At 42.8% G+C, this 22807-nt stretch overlaps 1 protein-coding gene across 10 annotated transcripts in view; it reads right to left on the reverse strand.

Annotated features, from left to right (window-relative positions):
- LOC119177796 (calcitonin gene-related peptide type 1 receptor) overlaps nucleotides 1-22807 on the reverse strand; it is a 199082-nt gene that overhangs the window by 27296 nt on the left and 148979 nt on the right. For all 10 annotated transcript variants that reach the window (XR_012888842.1, XR_012888841.1, XM_075883487.1 and 7 more), the window contains 10 exons: nucleotides 15137-15222; nucleotides 13927-14089; nucleotides 13714-13833; nucleotides 12498-12604; nucleotides 7461-7552; nucleotides 6801-6927; nucleotides 6510-6663; nucleotides 3160-3226; nucleotides 2764-2830; nucleotides 2556-2641 (listed from right to left, as the gene is read on the reverse strand). Coding sequence is in view for 8 of the 10 variants with exons in the window: in XM_075883487.1 (XP_075739602.1) it covers nucleotides 2556-2641; nucleotides 2764-2830; nucleotides 3160-3226; nucleotides 6510-6663; nucleotides 6801-6927; nucleotides 7461-7552; nucleotides 12498-12604; nucleotides 13714-13833; nucleotides 13927-14089; nucleotides 15137-15222 (1069 nt within the window). In the remaining 2 variants the exon portion in view is untranslated. The remainder of the gene's footprint in view (nucleotides 1-2555; nucleotides 2642-2763; nucleotides 2831-3159; nucleotides 3227-6509; nucleotides 6664-6800; nucleotides 6928-7460; nucleotides 7553-12497; nucleotides 12605-13713; nucleotides 13834-13926; nucleotides 14090-15136; nucleotides 15223-22807) is intronic.

The raw sequence follows: 22807 nt of genomic DNA on the forward strand, positions 1-22807 counted from the left end.
GAAGGTGCTGAATTAACACCCTTAGGGTGTCGTCCATGGGACAAGCTCATTTACACCCTTCGGGGTGTAAAATTTTTTACTGTGTGGCAAAAAGCCTTTTCCAGACTGCGCGTTATTGAAATGGTTTTCCTTCATGTGCTACCCACCACACAACTTCCGGGTCATTTTAAAAAGTAAATGCATTATTGTTTGATAAATACATGTTGTCAGCGCATCCCCACCACAACCCAATGAAAAGCTTCAATAAAAGAAATAGGACAGCTTCAAGTTATCATTATGGTTATCGTTGTCATCTTCATTATGGTTATTATATTCTACGTCTAACACAAGAACATCGCTTCTCCGCCTCTCACGTTGACCCATGCTGTCCTGCGCGAGCTCATTCCACTTGTTGGCTCCTACTTTGTTAATTTATTATTCCAACCAGTATATGCTTATCATCTTTCGCTAACCATTCCCACAGAAAGCATATCGTTTGTCTGTCTACCCGCTGAGGTCAGTTTGTAGCTTTTCAGACGTGCTAGAATATCGGCCATTTCTTTTTGTGCTTTTGTCCACTCTTCTGTCCTCTTTGTTTCATAAAGTTACGCCAGTCTCACTTAGTTCCGTCGCACGCTGGGTAGTCATTAGGGTTGCTCAGGTATATTTGTCATTTTTGTGGTTCTTGTCCCATATATTAGAAAAAATTCGACAAATCCCACGTACCTGGAAATTGACGCTATGCGAAGCATGCGGAGGGAAGGTGACCATATTGCATTTTTTTTTATTAAGCGACAAGTCATGAAATAACGCTAAATATATGTACGAATGTTGCACGCACAGACATATGTTGAAGAGTTGCAGATGTTTACATAACCAGTTGTTTGCACTTGCGCAACGATGCCAACTGGAACATGCGTATTAGCAACACCAGAAGTTGATATGAAGCGCTGGTGCTCGCGAGGATGCTGGCCCTGGACACTGCTACATAAATCAACTTCAGCGCATTGCAAATAATCACAATTGACGCTAAACCGACGTAACGGCTGTATGAAAGAAGTACATATGTAATGTTTATAAAACTGGGTAGAAAGCACTGCAACCATTATAGCGTTTCACAAATATTAGCATCTATTTGAAAAGTACTTTCGAGGCCTGGCGTAGATCTGTGGTAAAATGCTTCATTGCCACGCAGTATGCTTGGGCTCGATTCCAGCTGGGACCCTGACATTTATTCCTTGCATTCGTCGGGTCGACGCTACCGATGTCGGGTATTTCTTAACGCTCGCGCGTTAAAATTGGCCATCTGTGCTGTCATCGTTCCTGGGTATAGATACCAAGTGTCAATCACCTGTGGCACATACCCGCATACCAGCGGCACATACCCGCCCGTGGGTATGTGCCACTGTCTGGCGGGAAGTATGACGATGAAAGCGACGGGATTGGGACGGTATGCATGTCTTGACTTGCGCGTCATATTCGTCAAACCATCTTACCTTCCTATGCTAATTTTAGTTCACGCCAAGTAAAGGGGGTGACTACGAGAGCACTCAAACGTAAGCGGATAGATAGATAGATAGATAGATAGATAGATAGATAGATAGATAGATAGATAGATAGATAGATAGATAGATAGATACGCTCAAAGTCGCCGAAGTTCGCTAAGAAATGCTTCGCATTTAATTGTAAAATACCGTAGGTGCACACTATCTGCTTTAGTGACAATAGGAAGTTAGCACAGCTGATCATTTGAAAATGAATGCTGTATGTGCACCGTTCACGTTACTCTTCAGTGGATTTCGTTCTCCCGAGTTGGCTAACCTATCGATATTAAGCTGAGATAAAAGTACCATACAGCTATTATTTAGCAATTTCTTCAGTTTGTTTATCTTAAGGCTACATTGAGACATTTATGGTTTAGGTTTAACAATTAAATAGGGTTTTACTGATCTAAAATTGAGTACATTGGGAAGAAAATGCAATGAAGACATTTCGTCAATATTGTTACCTTAAATTATGCAGTTCAGGAAACCCACAATTATAGAATTACATTGCTGTGTCGCAGCCGGAAACGTAATTTGCGACTTAGAAGTGTGGCAGCTTGGGCTAGTTGGTATGGCATGACGATAGTTATAGCGCGAGAACAAAACGACGACACTGTACTTCTTGTCTCTGTGTCGTCGTTTTGTTCTCGCGCTATAACTATCGTAATTTGCGACTTTCAAGCTATAGGTTTAAGTAGAATTTGAAGGTCGCAGGCTTGATATATGTAACATCATTAACAACCGCTATACATTACTAGGCATATTAGTCTGTTAGTTCCCGTTGATATTGTAGCAAACAAGAAAAAATGAGCCTTCAACGTGTCAACTTTTTTCGCTAACTGGGTCAACTATTTACAGAAAGAAATTATTAAGGAAACACTGAAGTATACGTTCTTCTGTGTCGATTGACTGCAATAATATTTATTTGATTATGTCTACTTATTTATCAATAATGTTTATTTTGATTATCAGGTTATGTGACCCGATTATATTCATGAAGTTTAAGATCATAAGCAAATCGAATATACGCACCTTGTGCTTTCGTTGTCAGGAGAATTCACGGCTCTAAGCTTTGTGACCAGGACCCTGACGATGTTCACGAGAAATGCGAAGCTGAGCTGTATAAATCAGTGAAACAAGTTTTGAGCACGTGAGAGTTGGTCTTTGAATCGTGACATTTTCGTTACCACCTTATTTCGGAATTGAAAGCTGTAATGTACAACGAGAGCTGAGAACGTACCAGTATTGAGAAGCAAACAGGAACACTGAGGATGTATGTATACCAGACGTCATGCTCGACCCAGCACCTGCGCGGAGACATAAAACAAAAGTAGAACATCCACTGCACAAATGATTATTGTGATTTGCTGACTTGGAACTTGAGGTAGCTTCACCTAAACAACTTGCCCAAGGATATCTCGCAAGCCATGCGTGCTGTTTTGGGGCAGCTTTGCTATTTCGTTTTGCTATTTTAATGCTATAGGCAGATATTACTCGAATGAAGAAATTCTTTTCAACTTTGGGTTTGATGCACATCTGAGGCCGCTTCATGTTTAATCTTATCTTATAACAGATGTACGTTACGTGGAAGAACCCACACGATTGCAAGATAAGAAGCAGAACGATATTCACTTACATGTTTGACGCTTCTGGGTCCAATGATCGCAGAACTGTGTAAGCAATTATTGGCAGCAAAGGAAAACCTGCAAAAAGTGATGTCTCACTTGTAGTCATCCAGAAGAGTTTCTTCTTGATTATTAGGATACAGAAAATTATAATAAAGAAATAAGGAAAGCCGGCGACAACACTACGTAAAAACCATCTACGATACTCAACTTATAAAGGGTACAAGTTCAAAAACATAATGTCTGATGTATTTCATGCAATTATCCAGACGTTCCAAATGCTCGGCAATTAAAACTAGACCAAATAGTTTCAGCAAATGCGGCACAATAAACATTTTTAATCATGAAATAAAAACTTACATATTGTCAAGAGCACCGAGAGCCTACAGTAACGGTTATCTCTGACAGTCTTATACCGGTGTCACACAGGCACCTTTAATCGCGATCAGTGTCGATCCGGATTAACCACGATCCAGATTAAGTGCTGCTACACGGTCACTTTTATTCACGATAAGATATCGGGATCGAGACTGTGGCAACCCGCGCATCGCGATTTTGCTGTCGTCTGCACCCCCTAGCCGAGCTTGTTGAAAGCGAAATGAACAAGAAAATCGAGCATAGTTCAATAAAAACGCTTTAAAACAGCAAGATGTTTATAAAAAGCAAATGATAAACTGTTTAAATTGGAACAATATCTTAAGTATTGCATAATTTAGGATTCGCATTGACCGAATGTAGTTCCGGGAGAAGCAGACGACAAGCAGTCGACCGTTGCCTTCAGCGCTTAGTTCAACTCTCACTCCGTCGGAGCTGTTGGAGCACCTAAAAGCAAACTGATTATGAGTGTCGCAAGCCTTTCAACTACGTCGCAACGTACGTGCACTTCTTGGTCGAATGAAGACTTCCTTACAGTAATTGACCGCTAGTAGGAGCGACTGGAGCAGACTTGAGGCTGCATGGCGCGTACAACGAGACTGACGCTTCGCTGCGACTACACGCTACGAGCGGGGGCCATCAGAGATAAAAACGAAGGTTTAGAATATCACACAGCAATACAGGTAAGTGCTAGGAAAATTTTATCGGGCGATAAATTTATGAAATTACTATCGTATATTGACATGCAAAGTTTTTGACGTTCGAGCGGTTCTTGCACAAATAACATTGCTGATAAAGAACTCTATAGATATACCGTACGTCGAGTTTTGTCAGTGGCTTGTTTTACGGCACGCAAATGCCACCTGGGGCATTTAATCTGACCAAAGTTCGAACTGGATTAGCTTGGGCCGTGTAGCAGTGGTCATAAAGTTGATCGCGATCAAGAGAACTGAGTGCAATAACTTTGCAGAGAGGTGAGGAGGTTGCAAATTTGTTGATGAGCGAGAACGCCGGATGCACAGAAATCTTCAGCGTGAAAATGAACCGACTCACAATGAGTTTAATTACTTCGTAATTGACTCTGCGAGGTACACTTACGAAAAAGAGTTTTGCGAAATTTCACCTCTAACAGCAGTGAACCGAAATATAAAGAAGGGATGTGAAATACCAGAGTAATTCCAAGACAGGTAGCAGAATAAAGCCGTCAGCGTTTTGCTCAGCATAGAAAACAACTTCCCAGGCCGCTACCTAAAAACACGTGTACCTACTCTATGCCGTAAAGCTGTTACGGGGCTAGTGCTACGCTAAAAATGCTAAAACGCAAGTTCATAGTGTTAGTCCGCTTAGAGTTCCCAATTTAAATAGTCTAGGTCCTTTCTAAGAAAACTTTAGGTGTGCAAAAGAGGCTCAAGTCTTGAATTGGTGGAAAAAAAAACTTTTCCAATATTATTGATTCGAAGCTTCTAATATAAATCGCCGAGGTATGTCCTTTTGAAAACAGGCTTAGGTAGAGTCCAACTCAAATGCTTTGCCTTTACACACAAATAAAAACAAATTATATGTACATGTTCATGCTTGTCACATTTCCAATGCATCGCCAAGGAGGAGTCCGGGACACGCTTAAAAACCGTATTGCGTTGCCGGCTTACTCTCTTAAGCGGAATACAGGTGTTTCGACGCGATGGTAGTCGACGTTACATTTTTCGCTCTTCCTCTTTTAGTTGACTCTGGAAGCACTTTTTTAAAGACGATAGTCTTTCTTGGGGACCTTCGACGCAAAAACATTTGTTTGCTTGTCCGATCTTAATGGTACCCTAAAAGACACCAAATGGTACCCCAAACGGCCGACCCCATCTGCAGCGCCCCCCAATATTGCTCAAGAATCAGCGTTCATACTTGTGCGATTGTCTATCAAAAACAATTATTACGCATATCTGCAGCTACTTGTGTGATTATAATTCAAAAAGAATTATTGCGCATATCTGAGGCACCATAACCACACGTCAGTATTCTGCATGTTTGTCTTTTACTAGAAAAGGCATACCTAAGTACTTCTAAAGACCGTAGCGTTTATCACGCTGCGTTGACCATGCAACAATTGCACGAAAAGGCAAGTGTTTCCAACGCTTTGCTAAGACGACACGGTGGTGGCACCTACCCGTCGCCTCACGTTCTACACCTTATCACCTCCGAGACGGCGCGCACGCCACGTGCTTCGTTTTCTAAGATAACTGCCAGATAGCGCTCGTGTCTCACGTGTGACGTGTCTTGATGCACTCATTCGCCTCCGCTGCCTGCTCGACGCACTCTAACGCAGTGCCTCCAGAATACCACTCACCCATTTTATTGGGCAGAACATCAAATAAACGTTTTATGCACTCTCTCCAGACGCAAGACTATCATCTTTCGACGACATTTGCAGTGTAACATGCAGATACGGGGCCAGTTTTTTTTTTCGCCTTCTCTGTTGATAGTAACACTTCGATAATACCTGCGCAGAACAATCTGTTTTTTGCCTTCGTTTTTCTCTCAGTCACTCTTATTGCGCACAGATGCAATATAATTTTCCATGTTTTTTTTCCTAATTTTACACACCGCAGTCATGCCTAGTTCGGGGCTCTCGAATATCTCGTACCACTCAGGGTTGATAAATGTAAGGTTTATACCATAACATGCAGCGAAACAAAAGTGCAGAGGCGTCGTTGCGTTTCGCCGCTTTCGTGACGCGACTATCATTACCGGATATCATACCGGCAGCGCACTTATATCTACGAAACAGCGTTACCGCTAACCCAACATAGCAGGTAAGACACGCGGGCAAAAGTCAATAGTGTGTCATGCAGATATCCCTGCGAAAAAAAAACTGCCGCGTACTAGAGGAGACGTTCTTATTTATCAGAACACGCGCATTTCAGCGGAAAAAAGAGAAAAACATCCCATACTGCCTTCCCCGAACTTCTCACAACCAACATTGTTGTGTACGCACCCCAGCCGATGAGCAGGAACCACTTGAGGATCTTGTCCTCCGCGATAAAGGCAAGCACCAGCAGCGTGTGCAAGTAGAGGCCCTCGCAGAACATCCACAGGTAGTTGCACAACAGGAAGTACTGCGTCACCACGTGCAGAGCTTGGCACCAGGTCTGTCGCAAGGGTACAACACGTCGTTTAGGTAAAGCGTTCTTTCGCGGACGCCGCGGTCCGACTGCTAAGTCAGTCGATCGCGCGTAATTAGGTTACACTACTTTCCAGGGAAGCATGTTTTTTCCCCGCTGCTTACCGGATTTTCAGCGATCACGTGTGGCTGCGCTATGATGTGAATGTACCATAGTATCCAGCAAAGATTGTTGATAATGAAGGATGTGAACAAATTCTTGTGAATTGTGATCCTCCGACAGCGAAGTGACCTGCAATATTATATTTTATGTAGCATTCATGTTCTATACATATATGCACACCTCTAGAACATTGAAATATTTCACTCTTCATGGCTGTTCGACAAAAAGGAATACATTTAACAACGAAAGTGGCCAAAACGGGCAAGCGAAATCACTTTTAAAAGCACCAAATAAACTTTTTTTGTATTATTGATACATCGTCCAGTCCAGAGCTCATTTATTTTTTGACGTCACATCAACGAAGAGCTAGAGTCTCGAATCGTGCCGCGAGTATAGTAAACGCCAAATAGTGTAATGCAATCCGGTAGTGTATAAAAAAAAGATGAACTCATGCAATTAAAAAGAGAATGATTCAAATCACACAGGGAACGCTAGCACTGAGTTTGATACATGCGGGGACTTTCACGGATCATGCAATGTTTTTTGGTCTTATATATAACTCGCGTTTGATTAATTGGCGTAACAAACAGGTCAGGCAATACCGCATCTGTTCGAGAACAGGCATCTAAATGAAGAAAGTAAGTTTGAATACTTAGACTCACCTGAAGTAACAAAATATGAGCATAGATAAAATAAGAGCCACAAGTGATACTGAGTATCCTGTGACGTATAATGAGTTGACCAAGTTTCGAAACTGCAAAAAATAAAAGTTCATGTGAGCATTGGTTAACCCCACATTTCAGAACACGTCTCTTGTAACACAGTTCAATTATCGAAGTATGTGCTGACAAAGCTATCGCTATAATTGACCGTCGCCACAATTTTGTAATCAGTTGGTTATTGTTACTAAATTCGCTGAATTTTCATACGTCCACAACGCTAATCATTCACATTTGAGAATCGCAAGAAAAAAAAAGAATTTGCAGGCCCGAACCCTCGTTACTCTAGCATAATAATGCAGAATATGTTTTCGTGAAAAATGTTGCATGATAAGTTATTTTTTTCACGCTTGAAGCTCTACTATAATAAGAAATTTGATTTAGTAACACTCTACTGTCTGAAACGTGCAGACGGGCATATTTTTTACTCAATTGGTTGATTATCTGAGTAACTGTCACCGATTACAGATTGCAGATGCAGGCGATTTACTGAGACAAGACTCAGTTAAAGGGTCGGTAAACAGGCTCCGACTTTTTTTTACAACTCCCATACAAGCTCGGCGATTCGTAGATTAGACCGCAGCGATCCCGTTTTCTGAACATTACAGCGCTGCGCGCCGCGCAGAGCCTCTCCTTTGAAAAACGATTCCCGCGCATCGTTCCTACGCCTGACCAACCCCCTTGCTCGCGCAATGACGTCAACTCGGCGATCGGCGACGTGACGTATCACGCAGCTTGCCGAAGCAGCTCGCCGATTGGTCTAAATCAGGTGTGAAAAAACAGTAGTGAAGTCAACGTGAGTTCCTGTTCCCACACACAGCTAGGAGACTGCCCCTTGTTTCTTGGCACTGCGCTGAAAGAACCAGCCTCGCAGTTGTCGCGTGCACGTGTACACTCCTCGCTCAACTACAGAGCCTGTGCGCACGTACGAACGCACTTCGCCCTTGACATGAGCAGCACGGGTAAAAAGCGTTGCTCTGTCGTCGGCTGCAAATCGAGCGACTGGGCAGTGGGGAAGCATCGGCACCGGGTGCCTCACGATGGGGCCGTGCACGCTGCACGGCTAAAGCGAATCGGCCACCCAGCGACGTACGTCGGGGACCTGATCGTTTGTGGTCGACGCTTCGCACCTGACGCTTACACGGTTGACCCGTGGCCGGTGCGGCAAACGGTAAACAACCAACCACGCATCGCAGCAAGCGGAAGTGCGTTGCGACTGATCAAGTTCGCCGATGACGTCAATCACTGACGTGGTTTTACGTTGCCAAAGTGGGCGGAGTCACGAAGATGGTTTACGCCTTCCCCTTCATGAAAGGGAGAAAGGAGGCGAGGCCGCGCGACAATTTAAAACCAGCTTAGATCAATGTTCTAACCCCTCTAACTTCCTTATATAGCACGTATTCGCAAACTTCTTGCAGCAGCGTGTTCGCAAAGAAAAACAGCACAAATATCTCTTTTTAAAATTTTTTATGATTGATTGATTGATTTGTGGGGTTTAACGACCCAAAACCACCATTTGATTATGAGAGATGCCGTAGTGGAGGGCTCCGGAAATTTTGACCACCTGGGGTTCTTTAACGTGCACCCGAATCTGAGTACACGGGCCTACAACGTTTCCGCCTCCATTGGAAATGCTTAAAAAAATTTTTTCCGATAATAACAGCCTTTTCCGAGTTAAAAGCCTTGAGGGTAACAGCCTCAAGGCTGTTAACTGGCCCTTTAACAACATAGCCCGTTTAATAAACACTCACGGCCAAAACATACCAAATATGAAGAAAACAACTAGTAGTCACTCCAAGCTAAGTTACAACTAACCTACAAACAAACCCCTATACAGACTAAACTCTCTTAATTACTGTGCGGCAACTCTATAGCCTTAATGCTTCTCCTGGACCTTACTTGTCATAGCAGACGCGCTTTTTGTCAATAGCCCGATCTGTCATGTGGGGTACTTGTCGGTGTTCTCGAAGATCTTGACCAATGATGTCGTACTTGCCGCTTCTAACATGGCCACCCGTAGTCGTCGTCACCTTAAGTCATTGCTGACGTGGTGGAGGTCTCCAAAATTAAGCCTGGGGGAGGGGCGTGATGGCAATACCTGGTGTTGCAGGCTGACGTGGCCACCCGGGGACAGTCTTCAGCGGCTTGTTTCGAAGGGGGCTTGCGCCAGGAACGTCGACGCTTGCATTGCGCGGCAGCTGCATCCCCAGCAGTCTCCCTCGAAGCAGGTCGAGGTCTCCGCCTACTCTTCGGACGCCCACTTCACAGGTTGCCGGATGATATTTAGGACAGTTTAGTCTGTATGGGGGCTTGCTCATAGGTTCGTAGTAATTTAGTTTGGAGTTATTACTAGTTGTTCTGTAGATTTTTCATGTCTTTGCCGTGAGCACTTAATGAATGTGTTTTGTTGTTAACAGTGTCTTGTCTCAGTCCGTCGACCGCATCTCCCACCCGCAATCCGTGACAATTGGTGAGCCTGCCAGGATTAAATCCAGCACAGTCACTGATCATCGGTTGTTGCAGAGATAGATTGGGACAAATTATTAACGATTTTTCGAGAGCAAAAGCTGATACAGGAATAGGGTTAAATGTTCATTGAAGGAGAGATGGAGTGCGTTCGAGAAAAATGAGAGGTCACGAGAAAGGAGCAAAATACCAAACTGCAGTAAAAAACGCGCTGAAATGCCAGAAATCCGTGCTAGAGAAAAACAGACTTTAGAACGCCAACTGAGATTGGTACAAACGAAAGGCGAAGTACGAGAGCATGAAAAAATGCTCACAGAAGTCTTATCGAGAAAGGTTAGCGTTCCTGACTGATGCCAGGGCTTCAGTTGATAAAGTGGGTAGGGGGCACAGGCATCGTGCCAATGGTAACAGTTATTTGTGACATTGAATGCAAGGAAAATGAGTTAGAGATTGCTTGTAGTAGCAGATTGCTTGTAGTGGTTAGCGAATGGCACGCCGATCTAGTAGAGAAGTGCTTAGAGGAAGTGAATGCGACCTATACAGGTAGCCTAGAAGACAAAGAAGTTCGCTCATAAACATAGAAAGTAGGACGCATTCGCAAAAGATAATTGCAAAGAGCGCCAGAAAGAGTGATCTGCATCCGAGGGTGGATGTCGAACGCGTGGAACTAAAACAAAATGAGACAGTTCCAAAAGCACAGAGAATTTGTAAGAACTATCAACACGGAAGAATGGTCGCCACTGCGCCAGCGCGCACACCTAAAAGTGAAGGACGAGGCGCGTCACCCTAGCTGCCATCGGCGCGCGAGCAGCGATGCGCCGGCATGGTCAGCGTGGACTTGCAAGGGGAAGGTCACATCGCCAGCAAGCTCACTGGCAATGGGAGCGTCAAGATGGCGACTCCACCACCTGTGACGCAGCCGTCCCAAGAAGTACACGGAGACATCGACCTGCTGCGAAGGACGCTGCTCGGGATGCAGAGTAAGCACAGCCGTGCAGAGTAAGCGCCAAAACTCCTGGCGCAAGCCCCCGTCGGAGCGAGCCAACGAAAACAGTTTATTGGTAGCCACGTCAGTGTGCAGCCACTGGGCACAACCACCTAGACATCCACCACGTCACCAATATCAGGCGACGACGACGACGGGGGACCATGTCGGCAGCGCCAGTAACGGTGAAGTTCGTGGATAACCTCGGCATCCCCGACAGGTACCTGACACGACCAATCAGGACATTGGCGTCAAGGTCATCGGAGGTGACAAGTAATGATGATTGATATGGGGGGTGTAACGCCCCCAAACCACCATATGATTATAAGAGACGCCGTATATAGTGGAGGGCTCCGGAAATTTCGACCATCTGGGGTTCTTTACCGTGCACCCAAATCAGAGCACACGGGCCTACTGCATTTTAGCCTCCATCGAAAATGGAGCCGCCGCAGGATCTGATCCCGTGACCTGCGGCTCAGCAGCCGAGTATACCTTCGCCAATAGACAACCGAGGTGGGGCCAGAGGTCACAAGTAAGATCGGCCCAAATCTTGATCGGAACTATGACGCTAGAGATGCCTGATGTTGACATGGTTTAGTTTGTAGTGCAGTTGCAGTGTAGGCTTTTTTTTAGCTAAGTTTGAATTCGAAGTTACTAATATTGGTTCTGTATCTTTTTACATAGAGGGTGTGTCGTGTGTGTGTTTATTGAGTGGGGTTGGGTTGTTAAAGGGTCATGTCTTGGTCCATCGCTCGCAGCAGCCGCCCGTAATCTATGACAATTTCATAATCTGTGATGGTAACTTTTATGAACATCATAAATATTGATGTGTGGTGGGGATTGTTGTGTCTCATTCGTTCTAAGCTGATATCCAAACAAAACGAAGCAGCACAAACGGTCCCTTATTTATAACCCACTGTACCCATCAACAATGTGTATCTTGACAAAATAAAACTGAGAAAGTTATTCCCACACAATAGCTTCAGCAAAGAATACGCCCGTGTCTTTCACAATCAGTCCGTATTGTCCAAAGCAGCCGTAGCGAATTCCAGGCTAGCAGAAAAAAAATAAGATGTGGTAACCGTATATTTTTTTCATGTAACCATTGTCTACCCTCAATTACCTAGTGTAAATCTCTTCTCTAAATTCGAACATCTTTTTGTGTTGTTGTTGTTGTTGTTGTTGTTGTTGTTGTTGTTGTTGTTGTTGTTGTTGTTGTTGTTGAGCGATGTGCACAAATATTGTAATACAACGTGTTCTGAGTACGCCGTTGAAATTAAAAACAATGTGCTCAGAAGCAATCAAAGAACTCACAATGGTGGAGCTAACGAAAGAGCTCCACAAATGATTTACTCAACATACAACAAAAAGGTCGTTATGTTCTTGAGAGTGATTAAAATCTAACACTCATAGTGGCATTTTTTGTGGGTAATTGATTGATATGTGGGGTTTAACGTACCAAAACCACAATATGATTATGAGAGACGCCTTTTTGGGCATGAATTGGGTAACCTCGGTGCCTTACGTACCTGTAAATCATGAGTATCCACACATGCTGTGTAATTAGACCACACGAGTCCTGTGACAGGGTGACGAAACCACGTGCCGTTGGCAGTGCACAGTTTGTGGGCTTGCCCTTTGAAAGAAAATTGGAGAAAACCGGTAAAAAATGGACCGCGTGATGTGACTAGTCGGCAGTAGCTCATTAAAAAAAAACGTGCATCATGCGTATATAGCCGTGGTGGTGCGGCGCGCGTTTATTTCACCACGAAGCCCAGCGTTTGCTAGCAGTATTACGAAACACCTGTATATATGCATGCATTTCCAGGGGCGTGTGAATTCCTTAGGTGCTCAGTACATAACTCCGATTTTTTATGGGTCGGCTAAGTTCCGTTTTATAGCTGGAGGAAATCCAACTTGTAACGTTTTTTTCTTAGCTAAACCATGCATACACGTGAAAGCCTACCAGTCTGCAGATATAGAAACTTTAATGACAGGTACAAGTGTTATGTCTCGCGTAAATTGAAAATATGAAATGTTTTCAGAATTTTAAAAATTTAATGATGATCCACCCCTCACCTTCTGGCAAGCTCTTTAACCAGTAATAATCTCTTTCTGGCTCGCACAGGTTTGTAAAAAAAAATTGCGCTGCTGTTTTAACGAAATGTGGCAGCACTGCTTAATTTTATTTTTTCATTGTTTAATTATTTATTTATTTCTGCTCTCTTGCTTTGCAAGCCATAAGCAGGAGTGGGTTAGACAAAAAGCTAAAAGAAACAAAAGTAACGAACTGTGAATACACATTGAGGAAAAAGAAAAATAAAATGTTAAAAGTTCTGTCTTGGTCAGTATTTACATCGGGTCAAATACAGGAAACAGTGTAAAAAACAAAAAATCTTGCAGGTGGATATGCCGGCAAGCAAATAACATGGATAAACACAACATAACAAAAGAAACGAACCGCTCAAGAACAGACTGCCTGCGTAATTAATATCTACTAGGTGGATTCTATCCCCTTCTGTTAATCTGACCAAGCAGCCTCTGCCTTTGATACAGTGCTATAAAGATTATCTGTGACATTGATGTAGTGCCTAAAATAGTCAGTTGTCATTTCTAGTTCTCTTGCCTCACTCTGGTCACCTTGTGACAGTGTTCGTGGCCCTGCGGGGCTACGGGTGCATTTTATCAGAAAACACGCCTCGTTTCCACGGAACTGCCAACGCACTGAAGATGCAGTCAACTTACTGGTCGACAGAAACCCGGCCACGAATTGAGGACAGGGCGCGTGGACCGTTCGACCAGGAGGCGTGTCGTCCCAGCAGTTCCAGCCGTCCCAAGTGCGCGGACAAAGTGTCTGGTTCCCATCTGCGAGAAAAGACCGTGCTTCGATAAAAAGAAAACGTTCCATCCTCGCCGCTTATCGACGCGCGTGGCTCTGTTCAAGCTCCGGGCTCGTACCGTTCTCGACCGGAGGCTTGAGCAGCACGTGCTCGAGACATTGCTTGAAGTGGCCGATCTTCTCCTGCCACATCCAGTTCTCTCCGCGCGCCGAGCTCTGCTCCCACGGTACGTACTCGCCGATGTCGTGAGCGATTGCCCGCAGCAGCGTCAGCTCGGTATCCTGGAAGGAAGGGCACACATCGATAGTTACCGGCTCACGCAGCAAGCAAACATAGCAGTTACAGAATACCCCATCCCCGAATACGGGATGATATTTCCCTTCGCTGCCTGTCGCCACGCTCCAAGGCGTGCGTGAAAAGGCCCTGACGTATTTAGAAATGGCCAATGAAATGCGCTTAACTCTTTTTCGAAAAGTATTACGTATTCCGTGGTCAGTTATATACCAAGTGATAAGCTCGTTACAATGCATGCCGGATCGCCGAATTGGAAAGAGCAATACATCTGACTGGCCTCCCAGTTTTTTTTTTCAAAATGGTGACTTTTGTTTGAAATGGGATGTCGTTTATTAAAAAAAAAACACGTTTGAATAATGTTGCGTTCAAGAAATATTGTCGTCTGTATGCTCTCCTTGTGTTCCCTTAGGCGTGCACCTCCTCGTCCCATCATCTCTTATAGCCGAGTGAATCAATGAACAAGTGCAAATGAATTACGAGGTCCAATAAAAATGTACTAAGGAAGCGTGTTTTCTTCAGAAAATAGAAAGCGCATAAACACTAATTTTCTCTACGATATGAGTATTTCGAGTATGCTTTGAAAGATGCTGTGTTATGTTAAGGAAATCGAGAAACATTCAGTGCATTGACTGGCCCACTAGAGACGAAAAAAAAAGCTACTCACGTAAATTGGTGCTTACTAGTCCCCATTCCCTCACTCCACGCGCAAAGTAGTGAACCAGATGCTTGTCTGGTTAGCTTCTTAGGCTTTTTTCTTCCTGATCTCTTTCTCTATTTGATGGCGGACAATTATAGTTCTGAATTTATGTGCCAACACTAAGGTAATGCGGTTCATACTTTTAACATTTCAAAGCCACTGAGCACATCTTGTACCAACCTTAGCGATGATAACAGTTGCATACTTCCAGTATATTTTTTCTGTGTAGTAAATGTTGACATTAAACAAGAAACTGAGACGCTTTCTGTAGAAAAAAAGCATAGACGTCGCGAATCTTGACGTACCCTTAAAAAGCAAAGGTCGTCCCGGTGCTTACTTGATAAGGTGAGCTTGTACAGGAGCTGTAGTTGCCTGTTGCGCCATTCCAAGAACCATCAGACTGGCACCGGTATTTCGCCGTGCCTGCAGTAGAAGGGAAAAAAATATATCAGTCAATGCTTGAAGGATTTACGAGATATATTGAGTCACAGCATCGGTGTATCCTTACTAGAAAGTGAAGTAGTATAAAGGTCTTGCTCGTATTCCGCTCAATTCACTCGGGAATATTAACACGGTAGTGTTAAAGAGCCCTTGTCACAGAATATTCAGTGTCGTCAGTTTCGGCAGTGTCGACAGTGTACAAAACACCCTGTTGCTGGCGAATAATATTCACGGGTCCTGTCAGAATGGAACCCCGGCACTGCGCGGGGCAATAAATTGTTGTGCCACAAAGGCACGTGAGTGCCTGAACCGACATTTATTTAGTAAAATACCTTATACAGGCGTCGTGTGGGGCACGGATTTACGTTAACCGGTACAATATTGCGTGGCAGAAGCGTGAAATTCGGCCATGCGCCATAACCCCGAATTGCATTAGTAGTGGATGGATCAAACCTGTTCATTGATTAAAAAAAGCCTCAGCAGTACTTCATTATTATTATCATCATCATAATCACCACCATTATTATAAGCACTATGATGATTATCATCATCATCAGCCTGACTACGTCCACTGCAGGACAAATGTCTCTCCCATGTTCCGCCAGTTAACCCAGTCCTGTGCTTGCTGCTGCCAATTTATACCCGCAAACTTCTTAATCTGATCTGGCCACCTAACCTTCTGTCTCCCCCTAACCCGCTTTCCTCCTCTGGGAATCCAGTTTGTTAGCCTTAATGACCAGCGGTTATCCTGTCTACGCGCTACATGCCCGGTCCATGTCCATTTCCTCTTCTTTATTTCAACTTTTATTCACCAAACAAAAAACTATCATTTATTCCTTACCTTAATGTGAACTCAATAGTTATTCCTTTAAGTGATCATACGTCATTTTTAGGAGTTATAATGGACACACATCTAAAATTTCAGCAACATATCAATTCTGTTTGTAAAAAGATTTCGTACGGTATCAGGGCATTGGTCAAGTCACGAATGTGTTTTAACATCGAAACTCTCAAGGCATTGTATTATGCATTCATACACAGTCATCTCAGTTATTGCATTACATCTTGGGGTAATTCATATTCGGTGCACATTTGGCCGTTAAAGGTATTGCAAAAACGAGCAATTCGACTCATAACTTTCGCTTCACGTCAAGCGCCATCACATGAGATTTTTCGCCAGCTTGACGTATTACCGATCTCCCAAATGTACGTTTACAATGTGTGTGTTTTGTTTTTCAAAATTTTCCACCGTACCCTCACTATCGACATCTTTCCTATTACCTTGTTGGATAATTCCAATAATACTAGATTCGCGGTCGCCCATAACCTGTTATTACCTAAAGTTCGCACTAATTATGGAAAAATGAGCATTGTTTTTTCATCAATTTCATTATGGAATTCTTTGTCACATGATGTGAAAGACTTAATGCACATTCATGTCTTTAAGAGGAAATTGAAAAAGTCTCTATTAAACGTATAACTGCTGGATTTTGTTAAGTATTGATATCTTGCTTTGTTTGTAGAAAAAAAAAGTTCAAAATGTTCTGTGACTTGCTCTTTCGATATTCATATTTTAGCTTTTTCATTGTAATAACATAGGAGGTCCCGCCTGCGGTTTACTACCTTGGGACCTCCTCCTGCATACTTACTCACAATGTACACTTCTGATGCTAATAAAGAAACATTGATTGATTGATTGATTGATTGATTGATTGAACTATGATATCCTTAACCCCCGTTTGTCCCCTAATCCACTCTGCTCTCTTCTTGTCTCTTAAGGTTACACCTACCATTTTTCTTTCCATTGCTCGCTGCGTTGTCCTCATTTAAGCTGAACCCTCTTTGTAAGTCTCCAGGCTTCTGCTCCGTAGCTAAGTACCGGCAAGATACTGCTGTTATATACCTTCCTCTTCAGGGATGATGATTATAAGCTGAGGGACAAAGTAAGAAACAAAGCACTCACACAGGCGTAGTGGTTGCTTTGCTACTTCGCAAGCACGTATTGTGGCGCAGTGGCCATTTGCCAGCTGTTCCAACAACAGCTTATGCCACCGCTTCATTGGTTTATTCATACGTGGGGTTTAACGTCTCAAAACCACCATATGATTATGAGAGACGCCATAGTGGAGGGTTCCGCAAATTTTGAACGCCTGGGGTTCTTTAACCGCTTATACCACGGTGACTATCACTTTTGCACAGATGTTTCTTTTCCAGCTGACTTCGTGGTCCAGGTGTTCAGAGAAAATCGAAGCATGGCAAGGATCGAGAAATCAATGCGCGCATGCTGCAATAATGGTGCTATAGGATTAAAGTCGATGCAAGAGCTTCGTCAAAAGTTATACCTTTATATTGGCGAAGATTTCAGATCACTCTCGCAACGCCACTACTACGCTTAATAATAATAATAATAATAATAATAATAATAATAATAATAATAATAATAATAATAATAATAATAATAATAATAATAATAATAATAATAATAATAATAATAATAATAATAATAATAATATTATCTGGTGTTTTACGTGCTGAACATGCGGCATGATTTTGAGGCACGCCTTTGTGTCGGCTCCCGGAAATTCCTACAATTTGGGCTTCTTTAGCGTGCACCTAAATTCAGGTACATAGGCATTTGACTTTTAACCTGCGCCGAAATATGACCGCTACCCATAGTGACAAGAAGCAAAATATATAATACCTTGCGTTATTGTAGGACATGTGCGCAGAAATCGGACGAACACAGGAAAAACGAAGTAGGCAGAAATCGCGCTTTTTCTGTCTACTTCGTTTTTAAATGGGAAGAATTTCTTAGCGAACTTCGGTGACATTGAGCATATCTATCTGTCTGTATATTTAGCTGCCTACGACTTTTAGCTCTCCTAGCCATCTCGATAATGGTATCGACACCAAAAGCGGTATGGCATAACATGACTGTATGACGAGCACAATTGACTAGTCATAACATGAAAATCATAAGAATGTAATGAATGTCATAACTTATTTTTATGGTCTTGCTGGATTTGTGGTGGTTTCGTTTACATGACATTTTACAAAACTGGTATCGTATGAAATGACTGCATGGTGAACATAAGTGACAGAAGCTAACGTGGAAATCATGACATGCATGTAATAATTTTTATTTTATGACTAGTCATGACTACACGCCACACTTACGGTGCATTCACGGTCGTTTCGCTAGCTTCACATATACCAAATTTAGTATTACGGGACGTGAATTCATGACGAAGGTATATGACTGGGGCAAACATGACAATCATGAGATGCGCGTCATGTAACAACATGACTACATGCCACGCTCCTGATGCACTCATGGCCGTTTCGCTAGCTTCACATATTTCAAGTTGGGTATTACGTGATGCGAACGGACGACAAAGGTAAATGGCACGTCAAACATTATATACATGACATGCGTGTCATGTAACAACAAGACTACTCGCTATGCTCATAGCGCGCTTGCGACCGTTTCGCTAGCTCCACATATACCAAATTTGGTATCACATGACTTCAATAGACGATGAAGTAGATGACACGTCTAAGAGTTATATTCAAAACAACGAAATCATGCGCGGCATAATTTACGCCCGCTTCGTAACGTTGTGCTGATTTTAGGGTGACGTATCAGCCTTCCTCATTCGTGCTTCTCATATCATGGATTCCCACAGTACGTGGGATCTGCCAGGTTTTCCTGTGTTCATCCAATCTCTGCGAACATATCTTACAATAAGACATGCACAGATTCATCCAACATAAACTTCTTCTAATATAACCTTGCGTACCATGCTTTAAAGTTGAAATGTTTGCATTGATTGACTTGATACGTAGAGTTTTACGTCCGAAAACGACCATATGGTTATCAGAGACGCTGTAGTAGAGGGCTGCGGTAATTTCGACCACCTGCGATTCTTCAACATGCACTAAAATCTGAGCACATGGGCCTGCAGCATTTCCGCCTCCATCAAAAATGCAGCCTCCGGAGCCGGGATTTGATCACGCGACCAGCGGGAAATGTTTGCGTTAACACACCGGACTTAGAAAGAAGCCTTGCGTAATTTGAAGAACTGAGATGATGTTATCGGCGACAAAATGGCTGAACGTGTTCATAGCCATTGTAGAGACTGTAGGGCATTTAGACACGATGAATAGCTAATGCTAAGCCTCAAGGGGAGTGAGTTCGTTGTCTCGGCTACACAATCTGTGGCACCCAGCTTAAGAATAGCTGGCCACAGAAATGCGACGACGGTGATAGTTTGTTCAAGCATGCAAGGCTCGTTTAACACACCCACATCATCTGTCTGCACGCGAGTGTGTGTTGATCTATCTGTGTTCATCTATCAGCTCACATACCATACTTCTCCGCTATGTATTTTTTTATAATTTTCGGGATTACGTAAATCTTGAAAAGAGCAGGGTTTCAAAGTGCGAGACTGGAATTCCGCTTAGCCTGTTCTTTATTCGAACCTTGTTTCTTTCTCCACTGCGTCGTATCGCTTACACATCGTCTAAAAGGATGTTAATGTTTACGCGTCACTTCAATAAAAACGAAAGACACAGTTTCTGAAATCCCGCAGTAGTGAGTGACATGCAGTTCAAAACTAAGGAATGAAGAAAAAGACCACCTTTTCGATAATCAGTGTCAAAAAAAAAACAAACAAAACGTTTACACGGTTTCAAAAATGGCCTCCAATATTTCGTAACTTCTATTCTGACAAGTATTTTGAAACGTAGATCCTGCATAATAAAGTGGGCTGAGACTAGCTTATCCACTTTGACATTCTCATCCTGGCTAGCTAAATGAGGTATTGCTATTTTACAAGGAGGATTTTTTTTGCAATCCAGCAGAGTCTGCTACAACATAATCGACTTATTACTGTTCACGGTTCTGTGGAATACTCGATAACCCTGTACATAATCTCTAGAAATCTAGAAAAATTATCAAAACCTCTCATGATAAAACATGAACCAAAACAGCGAATTCGATCATGGAGCGGCTGCGAAAAGGCAGCCCATCCCATGTCGTAACTTTATTGCAGACATGTTGAAAGTGGCGGATTGCATTGCTTATCTATTTGTTCATTCTGTAAATCTCCTGTTAAATAATGTGGAACCAACAAATTGTTTATTCATTGCTGCGGCATGTCACAAGCTAATAGATTGGAGCCTCTGAACGAGATCGCTAAGTCCAGGCTCGCACTAATTGTGGTGTGGATGAAAGCGTGAATAGTTATGTTGTTTATTTTGCCGTGCTCATGCATTATGGAAATGTTCCTGGTTATTTATTTTTCACAGCTTTCTCAAACCGGTCAGAGGGGGATTACTTTGCTTGATATCCCGCTTTGTATGTTTTGGTAATTCTATGGCTCTATTATTCAACCAATGCAATGGGATACAGGCTTTAGATTTTACCCAAATCTATATGTTCGCGTATTTGCGCTATAAAAAAAACGAGTCTGCAATCAATCCCGCAAAAATCTCATTTGACACAATGAAGATATCATGGACAGAAGCTACTCGAAAAGACGTTTTCTTTTTGCAAAATAATTTTTTTCTCTTTGCCAGCTTCCACATGTTTGCTTCGTGTATTTTCGTGATTTCATGGATCAAGGCTGTTATTTATCGAGAAGTAGGTTAAAATTGTTTTTAAAGAGCACAAGGTGGCTAAGAAAACTATGAAGAGCTGATTGTCTCAGAGTCCTGTAAAAATTGTCAATGGCTGCTCCCTATGGCATTTCTCGTGAGAAATTCACCAAAGCAGCATGTTAAAAACAGCCGTGATACTCAAGCACTATTGACGAAGTCATTTTGACGAAGCTCTATTGACGAAGTCAAAAGCATACTTTTGCCACATCGATGGGCTTTTATTTTTACGTTTAAAATGTGTTTTTTTCTAAATTCGTTTCTTGGCTACTTTCTGAGATTATACTTCATGTTTTGTTTTTATCTGGCCATCACTTCTGATGGCCAGATGAATTAGAAGTTCTTCCTCATATTATGTAGCATGAGGAGAGTCCAATTATTGTCTTTATTACCTGGTAACTCCTATTTTTCACATACTTTAAATAAGCAATTAGTATGGGCTTAACATTCAAAGACTTTTCTTATCTGAATTTTTTGTTCATTAAATAATTTATACACACTTCTCTATTACATTTGCACTCTACCAATAATGGGGAGCAACGTGCGTTCTTGATGGCTTATAACCATAAACGCTTAGAGGCACAAAAAGTATGTCCAAAAAGAGCTATATTTTAAACAGTCATGGTACAGAACGAAAACATTGCAATCTACTATAAAACATATTGCATATTTGAAATAAGCATTTAGGCCAATGCACACATAAAATATTTCGGTGTTGTAGGCGACAGAATAAATAAAGCTTTTTTTTCGAGTAGCGTCTCTCCTTAATGTGGTTATCAAATATAGAGATCACACAGCTTTTTATAATATTCTATTTAATGTTCACTAAAAATCAGACATTCTACCCGAGCGAGAACTTCAAATGCTAGAATCATAAAGACAGCGCTTCCAAATTCCCTTGACAAGGGTAGATTTCAACTTTTCATGTCTTCACTGGAACAATGTCCTAACTCCACAGATCAAAAGTTCAACTGGCTTATTATAATCCATGAGTGTGTTTCCCAATTCTGAACCGGTATCTCGGTGGTAAGGCACCTCCTGTGTTGGCTATAGCTTATAAGGCATTCTGAAGACTTTAAGGATCGCACATTCTGTTCAAAGACTTTGTTAGTATGCGCGTGTGGCTGGACTTTCTATACCTAGCAAGTACTTTCTAAAAGAAGTTGCAGCAGCACGTAACCACAGTGCATGTACAGAGAAAAGCGGGAAGACAGAGGGAGGGGGGCACGAATATTGAGCGCCTCACGGCAAATCTTCCTCGGCACTTTTCCTGCCTAAGCCTCTTTTCGTAGGAACGCTGCAGCTGGGAACAAAATGCGCTCTCATATGCATATCTGGCAAGAGTCTATAGCGAGCAGCCCCGTCGCTGTCACCGAAAGATAACATTGCGGAAAGGCGTTCCTGGCCTGTCCGATGGCGTATGCCGTCTACCTCGCGTAGGAAATCGTGGCTTGCATGCTTCTCTCGCGAGAAGATTCATAGGTTCAATGCTCCTGTAAATAGACTGCAAAGCTTCGCCTCCCCAACCTATGCGCCGCTGACAGCCACTGCTGGAGGGAGTCAGTAAAAACAAGGGGTCACGAGCTCTCATATAAACAATCGCGTCGCATACTGCTCACGTGGGGGAGAATAACACAGTAATGGCAAATATATTATCGTAAGTTGCCTAGCAAGGCAAAATAGCAGCTTCGACAAAAACTGTTGGAGCTTATTACCAAGCTTATGTTTTGCGGACAGGGCACATAGTGGGAGGAGTTATTTCCAGCATTTATTTTTATTTCTAGCGCGCACCAAAAAGCCTGGTAGCATGAAGTTGTACACCGCAAAGACCGTGGCATCTCCTATACTTATAAACACGCAGGTTTCAAGCACACATAAAAACGCAAAGGAGACTGCAAAAGTTCGTTCT

This window comes from Rhipicephalus microplus, unplaced genomic scaffold (genome assembly GCF_043290135.1).
Source record: "Rhipicephalus microplus isolate Deutch F79 unplaced genomic scaffold, USDA_Rmic scaffold_18, whole genome shotgun sequence".
NCBI classification, from domain to species: Eukaryota; Metazoa; Arthropoda; class Arachnida; order Ixodida; family Ixodidae; genus Rhipicephalus; species Rhipicephalus microplus.